This window comes from Sapajus apella, unplaced genomic scaffold, assembly GCF_009761245.1.
Source record: "Sapajus apella isolate SASKATOON/1434 unplaced genomic scaffold, GSC_monkey_1.0 scaffold91, whole genome shotgun sequence".
NCBI lineage: Eukaryota > Metazoa > Chordata > Mammalia > Primates > Cebidae > Sapajus > Sapajus apella.
This window is the reverse complement of record NW_022437031.1, coordinates 7,395,170-7,410,284: the sequence shown is the minus strand read 5'-3', so window position 1 is coordinate 7,410,284 and position 15,115 is coordinate 7,395,170. Positions and strand designations below refer to the sequence as shown.

The 15,115-nt window shown below is 41.6% G+C and overlaps 1 protein-coding gene across 2 annotated transcripts in view; it reads right to left on the bottom strand.

Annotated features, from left to right (window-relative positions):
- Positions 1-15,115, bottom strand: part of KIF4A (kinesin family member 4A) — a 126,524-nt gene that overhangs the window by 7,556 nt on the left and 103,853 nt on the right. The window contains exons 21-28 of one of the 2 annotated variants that reach the window (XM_032255854.1): positions 14,055-14,210; positions 13,829-13,929; positions 8,761-8,890; positions 6,832-7,002; positions 6,045-6,152; positions 4,958-5,035; positions 4,513-4,608; positions 3,794-3,976 (exon numbers count right to left, since the gene is read on the bottom strand). In XM_032255854.1, the coding sequence (XP_032111745.1) occupies positions 3,794-3,976; positions 4,513-4,608; positions 4,958-5,035; positions 6,045-6,152; positions 6,832-7,002; positions 8,761-8,890; positions 13,829-13,929; positions 14,055-14,210 (1,023 nt within the window). The remainder of the gene's footprint in view (positions 1-3,793; positions 3,977-4,512; positions 4,609-4,957; positions 5,036-6,044; positions 6,153-6,831; positions 7,003-8,760; positions 8,891-13,828; positions 13,930-14,054; positions 14,211-15,115) is intronic. The other variant, XM_032255855.1, reaches the window with a different exon arrangement.

Sequence of the window (15,115 nt, the reverse complement as noted above, 5' to 3'; positions counted from 1 at the left end):
TTTACAGATGGGGTCTCGCTCTGTCACCGAGGCTGGAGTGCAGGGATTAGGAGACTCAGACTCTAGTCCTATATTTAATGCTTGGCATGACCTTGGACAAGTCACTTATCCAAGTTCACCTCCATTCTTTTTTTTAAAAAAATTTTTTTAATTTAGAGATGGGGTCTCACTCTGTCACTAAGGCTGGAGTGCAGGGGCACAATCATAGTTCACTGCAGCCTCAAACTCTGGGCTCAAGTGATGCTCCCACCTTGGCTTCCCAAAGTATTAGGATTACAGGTATGAGCCACCGTGCCCAGGCCATTCCTTCATCAGTAACATAGAGGCAAGAATACCTGCTCTCCCTCTTTTCTGCCAAACATGACAAATGAGAATATTTATAAAATGCTTACAGTGCTTTAACAACAATACCTGCATAATATTATATCCTTCACAAGGTGCTTTTGCATATATTCCTCCTAACTTCTCAGATACCATATAACACCATATAAAAGCATTATTATTAAAACTCATTTACATGCAATCCCATTACTGGGTATATAGCCAAAGGATTATAAATCGTTCTACTATAAGGACATATGCACATGGATGTTCATTGCAGCACTGTTTACAATAGCAAAGACCTGGAACCAACCCAAATGCCCATCAATGATAGACTGGACAGGGAAAATGTGGCACATATACACCATGGAATACTATGCAGCCATCAAAAATGATGAGTTCATGTCCTTTGTAGGGACATGGATGAACCAGGAAACCATCATTCTCAGCAAACTGACACAAGAACAGAAAATCAAACACTGCATGTTCTCACTCATAGGTGGATGTTGAACAATGAGAACACATGGACACAGGGAGGGGAGCATCACACACTGGGGTCTGTTGGGGAGAAATAGGGGAGGGACAGTGGTGGGTGGGGAGTTGGGGAAAGATAGCATGGGGAGAAATGCCAGATATAGGTGAAGGGGAGGAAGGCAGCAAATCACACTGCCATGTGTGTACCTATGCAACTATCTTGCATGTTCTTCACATGTACCCCAAAATCTAAAATGCAATAAAAAATTAAAAAAAAAAATAATAAAAAAAACTCATTTACACAACTTGGACTATTAGTTTGACTCAGGATATTAGTCCTAGAAGGAACCTTATACATAATCTATTCTAGCCCAGGGGGTCCACAACCTCCAGGCTGGGGACCAGTACTGGTCAGCGACCTGTTAGGAACTGGGCCGCACAGCAGGAGGTAAGCTGCAAGCGAGCAAACATTACAGCCTGGGCTCCACCTCCTGTCAGATTAAGTGGCAGCATTAGATTCTCATAGAAGCAAGAGTCTTATTGTGAACTGCACATGTTGCACGCTCCTTATGAGACTCTAACTAATGCCTGATATCTGAGATGGAACAGTTTCATCCCAAAACCACCCCGTCAACCAGTCTGTGGAAAAACTGTCTTCCACAAAACTGGTCCCTGACGCCAAATAGGTTGGGGACCACTGTTCTAGACCCTGCATTGCATAGATAAGGAATCTGAGGCCCAGGGAGACTGACTTGCTCAAGGTTACTCAATGAACCAGTGGCAAACTCAAGACTAGAACCCATGTCTATCTGGCTTCTAAGTTACTACTTTTTCTATGATAGCACATGACCTACCCTCCAGCATCTCCTTAGTACATATAGGAAATGTGACTGAGTGAGGAAGCCATTAACTCTGGACAAGTCATCATTTTGGTGCTTCCTTCAATCTCCTTTTCAGTAATCTAATGATAGTCCCAGTCAGCTTCAGCTGGGTTGAAGCAATAATAATAAAGATCCTCTCTGTGAAGCATCAAGGTCTACAGGTAATATGACTGCAAGCAGTCTGATAAAAGAGCAGTCATAGTATCCATGTACTCTGAGATTGCCAAAAGGTAATTTTAGAGAAACTAGATTTTATACTAACTTGCTCCCTTTCAAGCCCAGTTATATTCACTTTCCAAATTATAAAATCAAGGGAAAAGCCTAGAAAAATTCCTCATTGTTTTACATAGGATTTATCCCTAATAGCAAATATCATTTACTTGCAATATTTGCTATACTTCTATGTTGCCCTTTTAAGCTTAGAGCAACAGTGCTATAATAAATATATGAAGCTTTCCTTGAGGACAAGTATATCCATATTTGCCTCACATTTGGACACTCCTTTCCAGAGCTTTAGGCCCCTTCTACCACTTTTCTTTTTTTTTTTTTGAGACAGTCTTGCTCTGTCTCCCAGGCTGGAGTACAGTGGTGTGATCTCTGCTCACTGCAACCTCCACTTCCTGGGTCAAGAGATTCTCCTGCCTTAGCCTCCCAAGTAGCTGGGACTATAGGTGCAAGCCACCACACCTGCTAGTTTTTGTATTTTTAGTAGAGATGGGATTTCACCATATTGGCCTGTCTGTTCTCAAACTCCCGACCTCAGGTGATCCACCCGCCTCAGCCTCTGGAAGTGCTGAGATTATAGGTATAAGCCACCGTGCCTGGCCTTTACCATTTTTTTGTGTCTACATCGCAGCTCTGCCTCCTATTACTTAGCTGACCTTTTCATCTACATCCAGCTCATGCTACTTCAACTATAGTAAAACTTCCATAAATGTTTGTTGAATAAATAAAGACAGAAATGCTCTGTCCCATTTTCTCTAAGTGTCCCAACCCTCTGTTCCTCTACAACCTTCAAGTCTTAGGAATATGCTACTCATTGTGCCAGAAATGCCTCCCAGTTGCTCCCAAGACTGTATTTCCCTATCCATCTTACAATGCAGCAATAGTCACCTCCTTCATGGCATTTTCCTAAATTACACCTCCTTGGTTTGGCTTTATAGTCACTCTTAAAAACTCGTGTGGTGGCTCATCCCTGTAGTCCCAGCACTTTGGGAGGTTGAGGCGGGCAGATCACCTGAGGCTGAGAGTTCGAGACCAGCCTGACCAACATGGAGAAACCCCATCTCTACTAAAAATACAAAATTAGCCAGGCTTGGTAGCACATGCCTGTAATCGCAGCTACTCAGAAGGCTGAGGCAGGAGAATTGCTTGATCCCAGGACGAGGTTGTGGTGAGCTGAGATCGCGCCATTGTATTCCAGCCTGGGCAATAAGAGTGAAACTCCATCAAAAAAAAAAAAAAAAAAAACCAAAAAACAAACAAACAAAAAAAACCCACCAAAAACCAAAAAAAGACTCCTCAGTCCATCTCCCTGACATGAATATGCTGAGGTTCTATGGTATGCTTCTATTTCTTTGCCCTGTTTTCCTATTAGATTATAAACTCTCTGAAGCTAAGGATGAGCTCTTAGGTTCACTATGAGCACATGATATGTTGCATTCTCGAAGATTCTGACTGACCAAATGACTTACCACCATGGCTGTCTATACCTTATGATTTGCTTCATCCTGGTGGTGTGGCTTTATAAGGCTCAGTTACCCAGGTGATGAGCTTTTGGCTAATCAAATCAAATAATTAGGAAGCCAGCTAAAGTAACTTGTGAACTGTCCTTTTTAAGTGAATGTGGCTGCAGGGCACAGTTGGGGGTAGTGGTGCTGAACTGAAATGCCTGGGAAGTTAATGTTTCAACATAAAACAACTAGGTTTGATAATTATGTAGGACTATCATTGTGTAAGTAAACTAAGCATGCCTAAGTCAGATTGTTCCTAACTAGACTTAACTTGTTTGACCTTAATTATTAGCTTTTTCTGTAATTCCTTTGGTGCCTTAGCCTAGAGAGTAAAATCACAACAACAATAAAACACAAAAACAAAGTTAAAGAGCTGGCTCCTACCCCTTGGATGTTCTTCCTGGACACCTTAACTAATTTTGTTGGCTTCCATTCCTCATCATCCCCCTCATCACCGTCATCATCACCATCCTCATGCTCACTGACAGAATGCTCTGAACAATATTTTAGATCCTCGATGTCCATGCTTTGCTCCAGGAACTTTTCTTTAACACGAGAAGGTTTTGGCTAAGAAAAAAGGTTCTGAGTAGTTAGTTATTTAATAAAAATTAAAAAATACATATGCATCATATCTTCCAAGTAACCGTTGCCAGCTATATTCTCAGAGCAAAGATTTCAGACTCCCTAAATCCACCCCACTTGGCTTTACCAATCAGAAGAAATTCTGCTTTAACCTTTGGCTTTGCAGAGTCTTTGAAGGCACTGAAATTGGAGGCTGACCAATCTGAGGGAGGAAAGGGAAACTCATGATATGATGAGATAAGTATCTTTGGATGGACAGCTGAACATTATTGCTCTTTTCTACTGTTCCTCCTCCTCAGTTGTGTTAGGTAATGCCTGTCCATTGCCCAAAGTCAGCCTTCTGACGCACGAGAATGCCTACTTTCTTTGGGATTGAACTGTAGTTTTATCTGGGACTCCAGAGAAAAGTGAGCTGCTAGAATTTGGGAATTTTAACTGTCAGCCTCTTATAAAGGGCAATTTTAGCACACTCACCCCAAACCTAAGCTGTGCAAAGGTATCAAAGGCACTGATCATTTTACCTTAGGTGGGATATATTCAAAAGAAGAGTCTGGAGATAGAAGGGCATCCTTAGGAAGAGGTTTCTGTCTGCTGGCTACCTGGAGGAGGGTCAGTTTCTATTTGAAAAGAAGAGACAAAGTATATTATGCAGGGCAGCTTCTTGAGTATTTATGGCTAAAACAGATACAGATGTAGGCTAGCTCAATGTTAAACCATAATAAAGTGAGGTAGGATGATGGTAGAGTAGGCTGACTCCCACTTTCCAATATCAACAATATTAGATTCAGAAAATGGCAAATTTAAAAACTTATGTTTATTCCAATTTGAAATGCATACGTCACATGGAAACAATGTAGACCTCATGAAATAGAGCCAAGTCACCACAATGAGAGTTGTTACCAAGAGCTGGCCTTAGTAGCAACAGGGTCTCTTAGGGCTTACTGAGTGGGTGGGAAACTGTATTACCTGCTTGATGATTTCATTCTCTCGGAGAAGCTGCTGATTTTGCTCACACACTTCTCGCATCTTCTCAAGTTCTTCATCCTATTTCCAGATAGTGCAGTGATATGTGGGGTTATTTTGGGCACTACATGTGGGTTACCAAACAACTCACATAGATGAAAACATACTGCTGCCAAGTTGCTGGCAGCAGATGGTTTTCGCACAGCAGGCATTGGCACCCAGAAAAATGTCTGATTCCCCGTTCCTAGGTGCCCTGAATGCCACTTCTATTCCAGTGCTCCCCAGCAGCTCTGACCACACTCATAGGAATCATGGACTCTGCCTGACAAGCCTTCCTTATTCTTTTCCATTCCTTAGCTTCATATCCCTTATTCGTATTGGGATGCTGGTTAAGAAACCCACAGAAACTTAGCTCTATTTTCTTGAAGTCTATAGATGCTTCTCTTTACCCTTCTCAACACAGACTAGGCAGTTTACTTGCTACTCTAATAAGCCCGACTGAACTTCCTGGCACCTAAGACAACCAGATTCATGCATACAACCTTAACTAGTTTGCTTATGTCTTAGATGGAAGGTGCCAAGGAAACCCTACAGACTGGTGGTTCAGGAAAAAGATTCTAAGTTAGACTAAAATAGTGCTATCACACGCTACTAAAGGGTGTGGTGTTCCCAGCCTCTAGACTGAATTCAGACCCCAGGCATTTTACAAACATGTCAGGTCTTAGCACAGAAGAACAAGCTCTTCATACCGTTTGAATGTCTCTAGGATTCTAATTAACTACTGAATTATTTCACTTCTTCAACTCTTCAGAGCTCAGGGTTGAGGCCAAGAACCATGAAGCCTCAGAGTCTGGTTTGGAGTATGTGCTGCCATTTTGGTACCAAAAATGAGGTTATTCCTACCTGTGGCTATACTATAAGTACTCCCAATCTGATCAAATAGGGCCAAAAGGCAGTAGAGGCTACCATTGTAGACCTTTTTTCCAGAAGTTAATTACTCTCTGCTGCAAGTACAAGGGTCTAAATGAGACAAGATTCTCAGTCAGTCCTGTGAAACTCATTTCTGGAGACCTCTCCCTTGTGATCATACCTGACACTTCAGTGTGCTCAGCAGCTGCTGTTCCTTTTCACTGATTGATTCCTCTAACTGTTTCTCTGCCATTTGGCTTTGCTGCAGCTGGCTGAGAAGGTACAGCACCTAGAAAAAGACACAGCCCAATGGGTGGTAACAAAGGTACTAAGGGGAAAAAGAAATTTTGACTTAGTTCAAGCAGTGATCCAGGTGACTGCTCCCTTATAATTTAGAAGTAAACTGTTCTCTTTTGCTCTCATGGCATGAAGTAGTAAGTACAGCATGGATGTTTCTCAGCATAGTTTTTTTTTTTTTTTTCCCTGTCGCCCAGGCTGGAGTGCAGTGGCGCGATCACGGCTCACAGTAACCTCTGTCTCATGGGTTCAAGCGATTCTCCCATTTCAGCCTTATGAGTAGTTGGGATCACAGGTGCACGCCACCACGCTCGGCTAATTTTCTGTATTTTTTGTAGAGATGGGGTTTCACTCTCCTGGACTCAAGCTCAAGCAATCTGCCTACCTTGACCTCCCAAAGTGCTGGGATTACAGGCAGGAGCCACTGTGCCTGGCCTATTTCTCAGCATGCTAATATTCATATTTAAGTTGGAGGTAAGAGCCATTGTCACTGGTATGTGTAAATTTAGATAAGTCACATCTCTGCTTCAGGTTTCTCCTTATTTGCAAAATATGGAAAAGGCCACATGGTCTTTTGAAGGAAACTTCATATCTCCATATTTTCTTTTTAAACTAACAATACAAGGCAATGACGGTTTCACAGTATAGCTTCTTGGCTTGCTAGAGTTTACCTTCTCCTGGTGCTGTTGCTCCATTCTGACCAGCTCAGCTTGTAACTCTGTCTCTATCTCGACAAAATGATTTCGTTCCTCAAACAGCATCTTCTGCGTGTCAGCACAGCTGGCCTTGCTCTGTTTTAGGCTGCTTTCAAGTTTGCTGACCTGTATTTTGGAGGAGACCAGCTGGAAGGAATAAAAGAAGATCAGTTTATTTGAAGAATGACCACCTTTCTTTCCCCCATTCAATAGGCAAGATAATGTCAGCTTTCTTGAAAGGGTCTGAGAAAAATTCTTCCATGTCCAAGTCTATTCTTATTTTTTTCATGTCATATGGATTCCAACATTGAATAGTAAATATACTACTGTTCTCTTGCCAGGCCAAGAGTCCACATTTCTGCTGAGACATGTATCTTGGGGCTAGAAGCCACCGCTAAGGTCATAGTAGTTCTTGCTCTGCCTCAATGCAAGAATGAACCTAATCTGAACAGTATCTGACAATTACAAATTCTGATATTTATGAAGGTCTTCCTTAATTTTAAAGCAAAATATACAGGACACACCCTTATGGCCAATTATGTCCCATTTCAGAATGTCTATATTCACATGTTAGAACTTGTAGACTGAGACTGAAGATCTGGCTCTTCAGGCTACATGATATCCTATACTGGCCTAGTTTTACATTCACTACTAGCCCAGATGGTGAACATCATAAGTACCAGTGTTCACAAGACTGATCAGGATTTCCTTAGTAGAACAAATCTGCTAAGCTAACACAAAAAATATAAAGGGTAGCATTGTTTAAACTTGTGGGTCTGGAGTTTGTACGTTTGTCTTGAGTGAAAATGCTTCAATCAAGAGAGGTGATCAATTTTCAATCCTCCTGTGACAATGTAAGGTGACATATCATTTTAAGGTCAGCAAAGATGGCTTTTCCTTAAAATGAATCTTTATATGTCAAAAGATGCTTAGGTTTCCCTTTTCTAGGCTGGATCTTAAATTTTTGAATATATATCTTATAGGGGTTTTAAAAAGTAGTACAGTTTAACAGTTGATGTTTAGCCAGTGACCCACATGGCATTCTGGTCCTTCCTAATAACAACAGCTAACATGTATTCCACACTTGCTATAGGCCAGTCATGACGGGCATCAATTTGTGAGTCATATATTTTTGTAAGTGACTGGCCTGTACTTGCTTACACCAACCTTTATCTACTAAACTTTTTTTTTTTTTTTGAGACGGAGTTTCACTCATGTTACCCAGGCTGGAGTGCAATGGCGCGATCTCGGCTCACCGCAACCTCCGCCTCCTGGGTTCAGGCAATTCTCCTGCCTCAGCCTCCTGAGTAGCTGGGATTACAGGCACGCACCACCATGCCCAGCTAATTTTTTGTATTTTTAGTAGAGACGGGGTTTCACCATGTTGACCAGGATGGTCTCGATCTCTTGACCTCGGGCATCCCAAAGTGCTGGGATTACAGGCTTGAGCCACCGCGCCCAGCCCTTTTTTTTTTTTTTTTTTTTTTGAGTTTCACTCTTGTTGTCCAGGCTGGAGTGCAATGGCTTGATCTTGGCTCACTGCAACCTCCGCCTCCCGGATTCAAGCCATTCTCCTGCCTCAGTCTCCTGAGTAGCTGGGATTACAGGTGCCCGCCACCACGCCCAGCTAATTTTTGTATTTTTAGTAGAGACAGGGTTTCACCATGTTGGTCAGGTTGGTCTCGAACTCCTGACCTCATGATCTGCCCGCCTTGGCCTCCCAAAGTGCTGGGATTACAGGCGTGAGCCACTGCCCCCAGCCTATCTACTAAACTCTCTAATGTTAGTGTTACTGGGGTTTCTACCATGAAAAGTGGCAATTACACTATGAAAATATTTCAAGGCTAACATTTCATTTCAACCTACACAGCCAGCCTCCTAACTGCTTGTTAGAGTGATGTTTACCTCTCCAATCAAATATTTCAGGGCACACTTGGCTTCCACAATGGTGGCAATATTCTCCCAGCGTTGTTTTGGTCTGTCCTCACTTTCTGCATCTAGCAGCTTCTGCTGTAGGTCAGCAATCTGAGCACTCCTTCAGGGAAAGAAACAGTGAGCCTTACTGCAAGTAGCCTGAACATCAAGGAGAAGGGGGAAGAACTCTAAGGAGAACTTCAAACGTTACGAATGGAGCTATCAGTTAAGTATCATTTAAATAATGTTTGAGTCATCTAGTTAGGATTCTACATAGTATCTCAAATCCTGTTACAAAGGGACTCTAAGAAACTACCTAAATAGTTTTATTCTATTAAATACTGGTTGAAATAAATGGGTCATAAAGTGGGACTTGGAAAGATTTATCATGATTGAATATAACGTTATTTTGTCTTGAGGCCATATAAGCTCAGACTGTGACATGGTAGTCCACCCATGCAAGGGTTAAGATTCAGGCTGGAGACCTGAAGGAAAAATCTCAAAAGAACAAACAGGTAGATATGCTCTTTACTACAATCAAGTACCAAAATGATACCCATGGCTGGTGTTGTAAGAGGTTATCTTGATGTGCCTGCCCCAAGACTGAGAAGTTTCTAAGAAGGCTAGATATTCTGACCCTGGTTATGGCTTCTGGGTACTTTCTGATCAAGTATGTCCTACACCAAGGTCTACACAGTATTTAAGTTTCACTAATAGCTTTCTTCTCAAATTTGTTCTGTGTCTAGTGAGAAAGAGGATACCAGCATGTACCTCATATGCAGTGATAAGTTTGGTACTATAAGGGAGATGGGTATGAAAATAATCTAAGACTGTAGTTCTCAAATTTTGGGGTCTCCGGACCCCTTCACAGTCTTAAAAATAATTGAAGACCTCTAAGATATTCTGTTCACATGTGTTATACCTATAGAGATTTATAGTATTAGAAAGTACAACTGAAAAAAATTTTAGCTGGGCACAGTGGCTCACGCCTGTAATCCCAGAACTTTTGGGAGGCCGAGGCAGGTGGATCACCTGAGGTCAGGCGTTCAAGACCAGCCTGGCCAACCTGGTTAAATCCTGTCTCTACTAAAAATACAAAAATTACTTGGGTGTGGTGGCGGGTGCCTGTAATCCCAGCAACTTGGGAGGCTGAGGCAGGAGAATCACTTGAACCCAGGAGGCGGAAGTTGCAGTGAGCCAAGATCGTGCCATTGAATTTCAGCCTGGGCAACAGAGCGAGACTCCATCTCAAACAAACAAACAAACAAAACTTAATTCACTTAAGAATCATAAACCTATTGGCTGGACATGGTGGCTCACAGCTGTAATCCCAGAACTTTGGGAGGCTGAGGAGGTTAGATCACCTGAGGTCAGGAGTTCAAGACCAGCCTGGCCATCATGGTGAAACCCCATCTTTAAAAAAAAGTAAAAAAATAAAAATAAAAAAAAGTTTCAGATTCACCTCGGCCTCCCAAAGTGCTACGATTACAGGCATGAGCCACCGCGCCTGGCGAATCTGAAACTTACTGATAAACTTTTTTTGTATTCTCTCATGTTAAAATTCATCAGTCTATCTTGCAATCTGAATGGATCATTTACCAATACATGATTCTATAAAATGCCATTTGGACAATATTAGTCCAGAGTCATGCAGGTCTTCCAAATGTTAACAAATTTCATTCTATAATGTATATTTTTTAAAAATCACACTTGTTAACATCACTACTAGTGTTATCAGAAAAGCTGTTAAAAACTGTCAAGTTCACAGTGGCAGATACAAGTTTTCCAAATCCAAATTTTGCTTGAAAGCTCACATTTTATCTTAGGTAACAAATACTGTCAGCTGTTTTCCTTAAAGCAACAGGCTTGCTCTGTTCTTTTTGAGAAAATGTCTGCCAAGTAACCAAGTCTTTTTTTTTTTTTTTTTTTGAGACGGAGTTTCACTCATGTTACCCAGGCTGGAGTGCAATGGCGCGATCTCGGCTCACCGCAACCTCCGCCTCCTGGGTTCAGGCAATTCTCCTGCCTCAGCCTCCTGAGTAGCTGGGATTACAGGCACGTACCACCATGCCCAGCTAATTTTTTGTATTTTTAGTAGAGACGGGGTTTCACCATGTTGACCAGGATGGTCTCGATCTCTTGACCTCGTGGTCCACCCACCTCGGCCTCCCAAAGTGCTGGGGATTACAGGCTTGAGCCACCGCGCCTGGCGTAATCAAGTCTTAATAACCACAGTTTGTCTGTCATTTGTTCATTTAAGTAAAAATGATGTCCCATGAAAAAAGAGGCCTATTGAGCTCACACCTCAAACAATCGTACAGTGCTTTCCTTGAGATGACCATCATATTCAGCATGCAGCAGAAGTGCTTTCTGTGTTCTGTTTTGTCAGAAAGGATGTAACAGATATGAACTCCAGGGTCCAGATTTAGTAAAACAAACAACTTTCACTAATTTTGCAATCCCACTTTTAATGAAGACTGGCTTGGTTTTTTAAAACCTGAGAGTATGTGGTGGCGAAGCACACAATGACTACTAGTTCAGGGTGGTACCACTGCTTTCACTCAGCCTAGGGTTTCAGCACTTTAGCCCACTACAGCTTTTGCATTTTCAGTGCAAATACCAATGTAGCAAAAAGGGCAAATAATGCCTTAATGTTATTATGAAAATAGTTTTGATCACTTTGCCTCCCTGACAGGGCCTTGGGGCTCCCCAGGAATCTGTGGACCACACTTTGACAACCCTGGTCTAATGTAGAGTCCTTTCCTTCAACAAGCTTATAGTCTGTCTTTAGAATGACAAAATAAATATAAAGATAACATGTCAGCTGTATCTCATAATTTATATCATAAGTTCTGAAAGAGTTTAGAGAACAAGGAAGATTAGTGAGGGATTAAAAAGTCAGGGAAGGCTTCTGGAAGAGGTGGGGCAGAACACTTCAGAGTCGCCACCTATCACTGGCCTTTTCCTGTCTTCTCTGACAATTTATGTCCCTTATCTATTCCAGAATTTAGTTTAAGTCTCATCAGTTCTAGAAAAATTCTCCTAATTAAACTTACGTCGTTAGACGTCCTTCTACTTGGCACCTGCCCTACATTTACATAATCATTTACTTATCTACTTGGTATGCAGGTAAATGTTTAACAACCAGCACTTTAAAAAAACAGCTCTCAGCTGGGCACAATGGCTCATGCCTGTAATCCTGGCACTTTGGGAGGTCAAGGTGAGCAGATCACTTGAGGCCAAGAGTTCGAGACCATCCTGGCCAACATGGTGAAACCCCATCTCTACTAAAAATACAAAAATTAGCCAGGCATGGTGGCACGTGCCTGTAATTCCAGCTACTTGGGAAGCTGAGGCGTGAGAATAATTTGAACCCAGGAGGCAGAGGTTGCAATGAGCCAAGATCGTGCCACTGCACTCCAGCCTGGGCAACAGAGTGAGATGCCGTCTCAAAACAAATACACAAAACACAAAAACCCCAGACCTGATTTGTAGCTTTTGCTAGTTTCTATGGTGTAAACAGTCTCACTATAATCAATTGTAAGCTATCAATGGTTTACAACATTCTTGAAATTTTAACAAATGATTCCAGGACACCACTGTGGGCAATGAGAGCAAGGGCAATGTCATCTATTTTATCTGTATATCCCAACTGCATCCACTGTAGCACAAAGCAGGAACTCAAAGCTTGAGTGATTTATAGATGTATCCAAAGATAGAGTTAGTATGTATTGCTAAAACCAGATTAAATGATCCCAAGGTCTTCTGGGCAATAAAATTCCATTATCCTAACACACGATAAAATCTCTGTCAAGGTTCTGTTCCTTCTAGATTTCATAACTGCTTAAAATAATCATGATTAGAAGAGGCTGTGTTGCATAATTTCTGGTCTAGGGCCAGGAGAAGAGGGAGAGAAGAACATTCATCGACCACTTCTTTTCTTTTTAGAGACAATACGAGTGACCATGTCACAGGGAACACAGTCTCAAGAGTTCCTGAGAAAGTGCAGTCTTCACTGAGTACTTCTATTTTTTTTTTGAGACAAAGTCTTGCTCTGTCGCCCAGGCTGGAGTTCAATGGCATAATCTCAGCTCACTGCAACCTCTGCCTCCTGGGTTCAAGTGATTCTCCTACCTCAGCCTCCTGCGTAGCTGAGATTACAGGTGTCTGCCACCACACCCAGCTAATTTTTTGTATTTTTAGTAGAGACAGGATTTCACCATGTTGGCCAGGCTGGTCTTGAACTCCTGGCCTCAGGCGATCCACCCGCCTCAGCCTCCCAAAGTGCTAGGATTACAGGCATGAGCCACCATGCCCAGCCCACTGAGCACTTCTAATATGCCAAGTACTGTTATGCACTTTACTTACTAATTTTATGTAATGTTCATGACAACTTTACTTACATCTATTTTCTTGATGATCTCTAAAGTTCTCCTTCTGTGTTGTTGCTCTTCTATTATCATTTCTTTGGTTCCTCTAAAATTCTGTTAGTGGTTCTACATCTTAGAGACACTACTGCATCAAAAAGTATGGTATCTGACTCTCCGATTATCAGTTAAAAAGAAATAAATAATAAAGAGAAAAAATTGTGCTGTATTGTAAAAAGCACGGGCTTTGGAATTAGAGTAGGTTTTGATTCTCAGTTCTGTTGTTTGTTAGCCAGTTAATTACCTTTGGCAAATTTCTTAAGATCGTTGAACTTCTTTGTAAAAATTAACTAATTAACTAGTTTATTAAAAATCCAGTCAAATTTAGCAGCGAGGGGTTGTATACCAACTTTAGTGACACTAATGTTATTAAGTTCTGATAATCCACTTCCATACAACCAAGTTCATTTTTGATCTCTAAAGTGAGAAGAATGATACTTACCTCATAAGGCATCAAAGGGATTGAATAAGAAAATGTATCTAAGATACCTAGTACAGTGTCTGGTCCAAAAAAATTGTTATTTTCTCTTGTTTTTCTGTCATCACAAAGCTTTTGGATCACTGGATTAATAGGTTCTATTTTTGATTACAGGCATAAATTTTCATAATGGCTTAGAGATAGTCCCTATTACCTGAATTCCATTTCAGTCTCTAGGCTTTCAATCTGCTTTGTAATAGAATCTTCTGACTCTGAAACTTGACCACGCACTTCATTAAGGGAGAATGTACGCCTCTGTAAAGAAGAATAGTGAGAACAAGGGTGAACTACTAAAAGAAAAGTAATCCTCCAAAGCTATGAGGATTTCTGGGGAATGTAGAGTCTGATTACTGGCAACATTTTTTCATAAAGGCACTTACCCGGAGTTTATGGGGTGGATTCTCCCCAGATTCCTTTTTTTCTTTGAGTTGAGCCACATCTTGAGCCAGGATCTTTCTGTCTTCAAGGAGGTCATTCAGATGGCGTTTGGCTTCCTCAGTACTAACCATAACCTCAATTTCATTTCCAAGCCAATTCTGGAAGAGAAATCAGTGATATCTGGGTTAGGGATGAGGAATCACTGGCTCATGAACTAGATTCAGCTACAGACTTAATTTCATTTGGACCAGAGCCCAAGTAGCTACAAGTGTGATATCCATTCATACCTACACTTAAAATTGTCAATACCTCTCGAAGAGCCTTTAACAGCAATATCCCAAAAGGTCATGAGAAAGAGGCTTTCTCCAGAAAATCTTTCTCCAGATTCCTAGTATTTCTGTGTGCCCTGTTCTTTATTTTCCCCATTGCCTTTTTTTTTTTTTTTTTTTTTTTTTTCTGAGACGGAGTTTCACTCTTGTTACCCAGGCTGGAGTGCAATGGCGCGATCTCAGCTCACTGCAACCTCCGCCTCCCGGGTTCAGGCAATTCTCCTGCCTCAACCTCCTGAGTAGCTGAGATTACAGGCACGCGCCACCATGCCCAGCTAATGTTTTGTATTTTTAGTAGAGACGGGGTTTCACCATGTTGACCCGGATGGTCTCGATCTCTTGACCTTGTGATCCACCCGCCTCGGCCTCCCAAAGTGCTGGGATTACAGGCTTGAGCCACCGCACCCGGCCTCCATTGCCCTTAATATAAAATTGAATATTTTATGATCTATTCTATTTAATAAATAAATATCCATTTTTAATTTTTAAAGTAGATGAATGGGATTTTTAAAAAAGGAAACAAAATTCACTAAATCCACTATTTATTTATTTATTTAGACAGGTGTTGCTCTGTTGCCTAGGCTGGAGTGCAGTGGCGTGCTCTCAGCTCACTGCAATCTCCACCTCCCAGGTTCAAGCGATTCTCGTGCCTCAGTCACCCAAGTAGCTGGGATTACAGGTGCACACCACCATGCTCAGCTAAATTTTGTATTTTTTTTTTTTTTTTTTTTTGA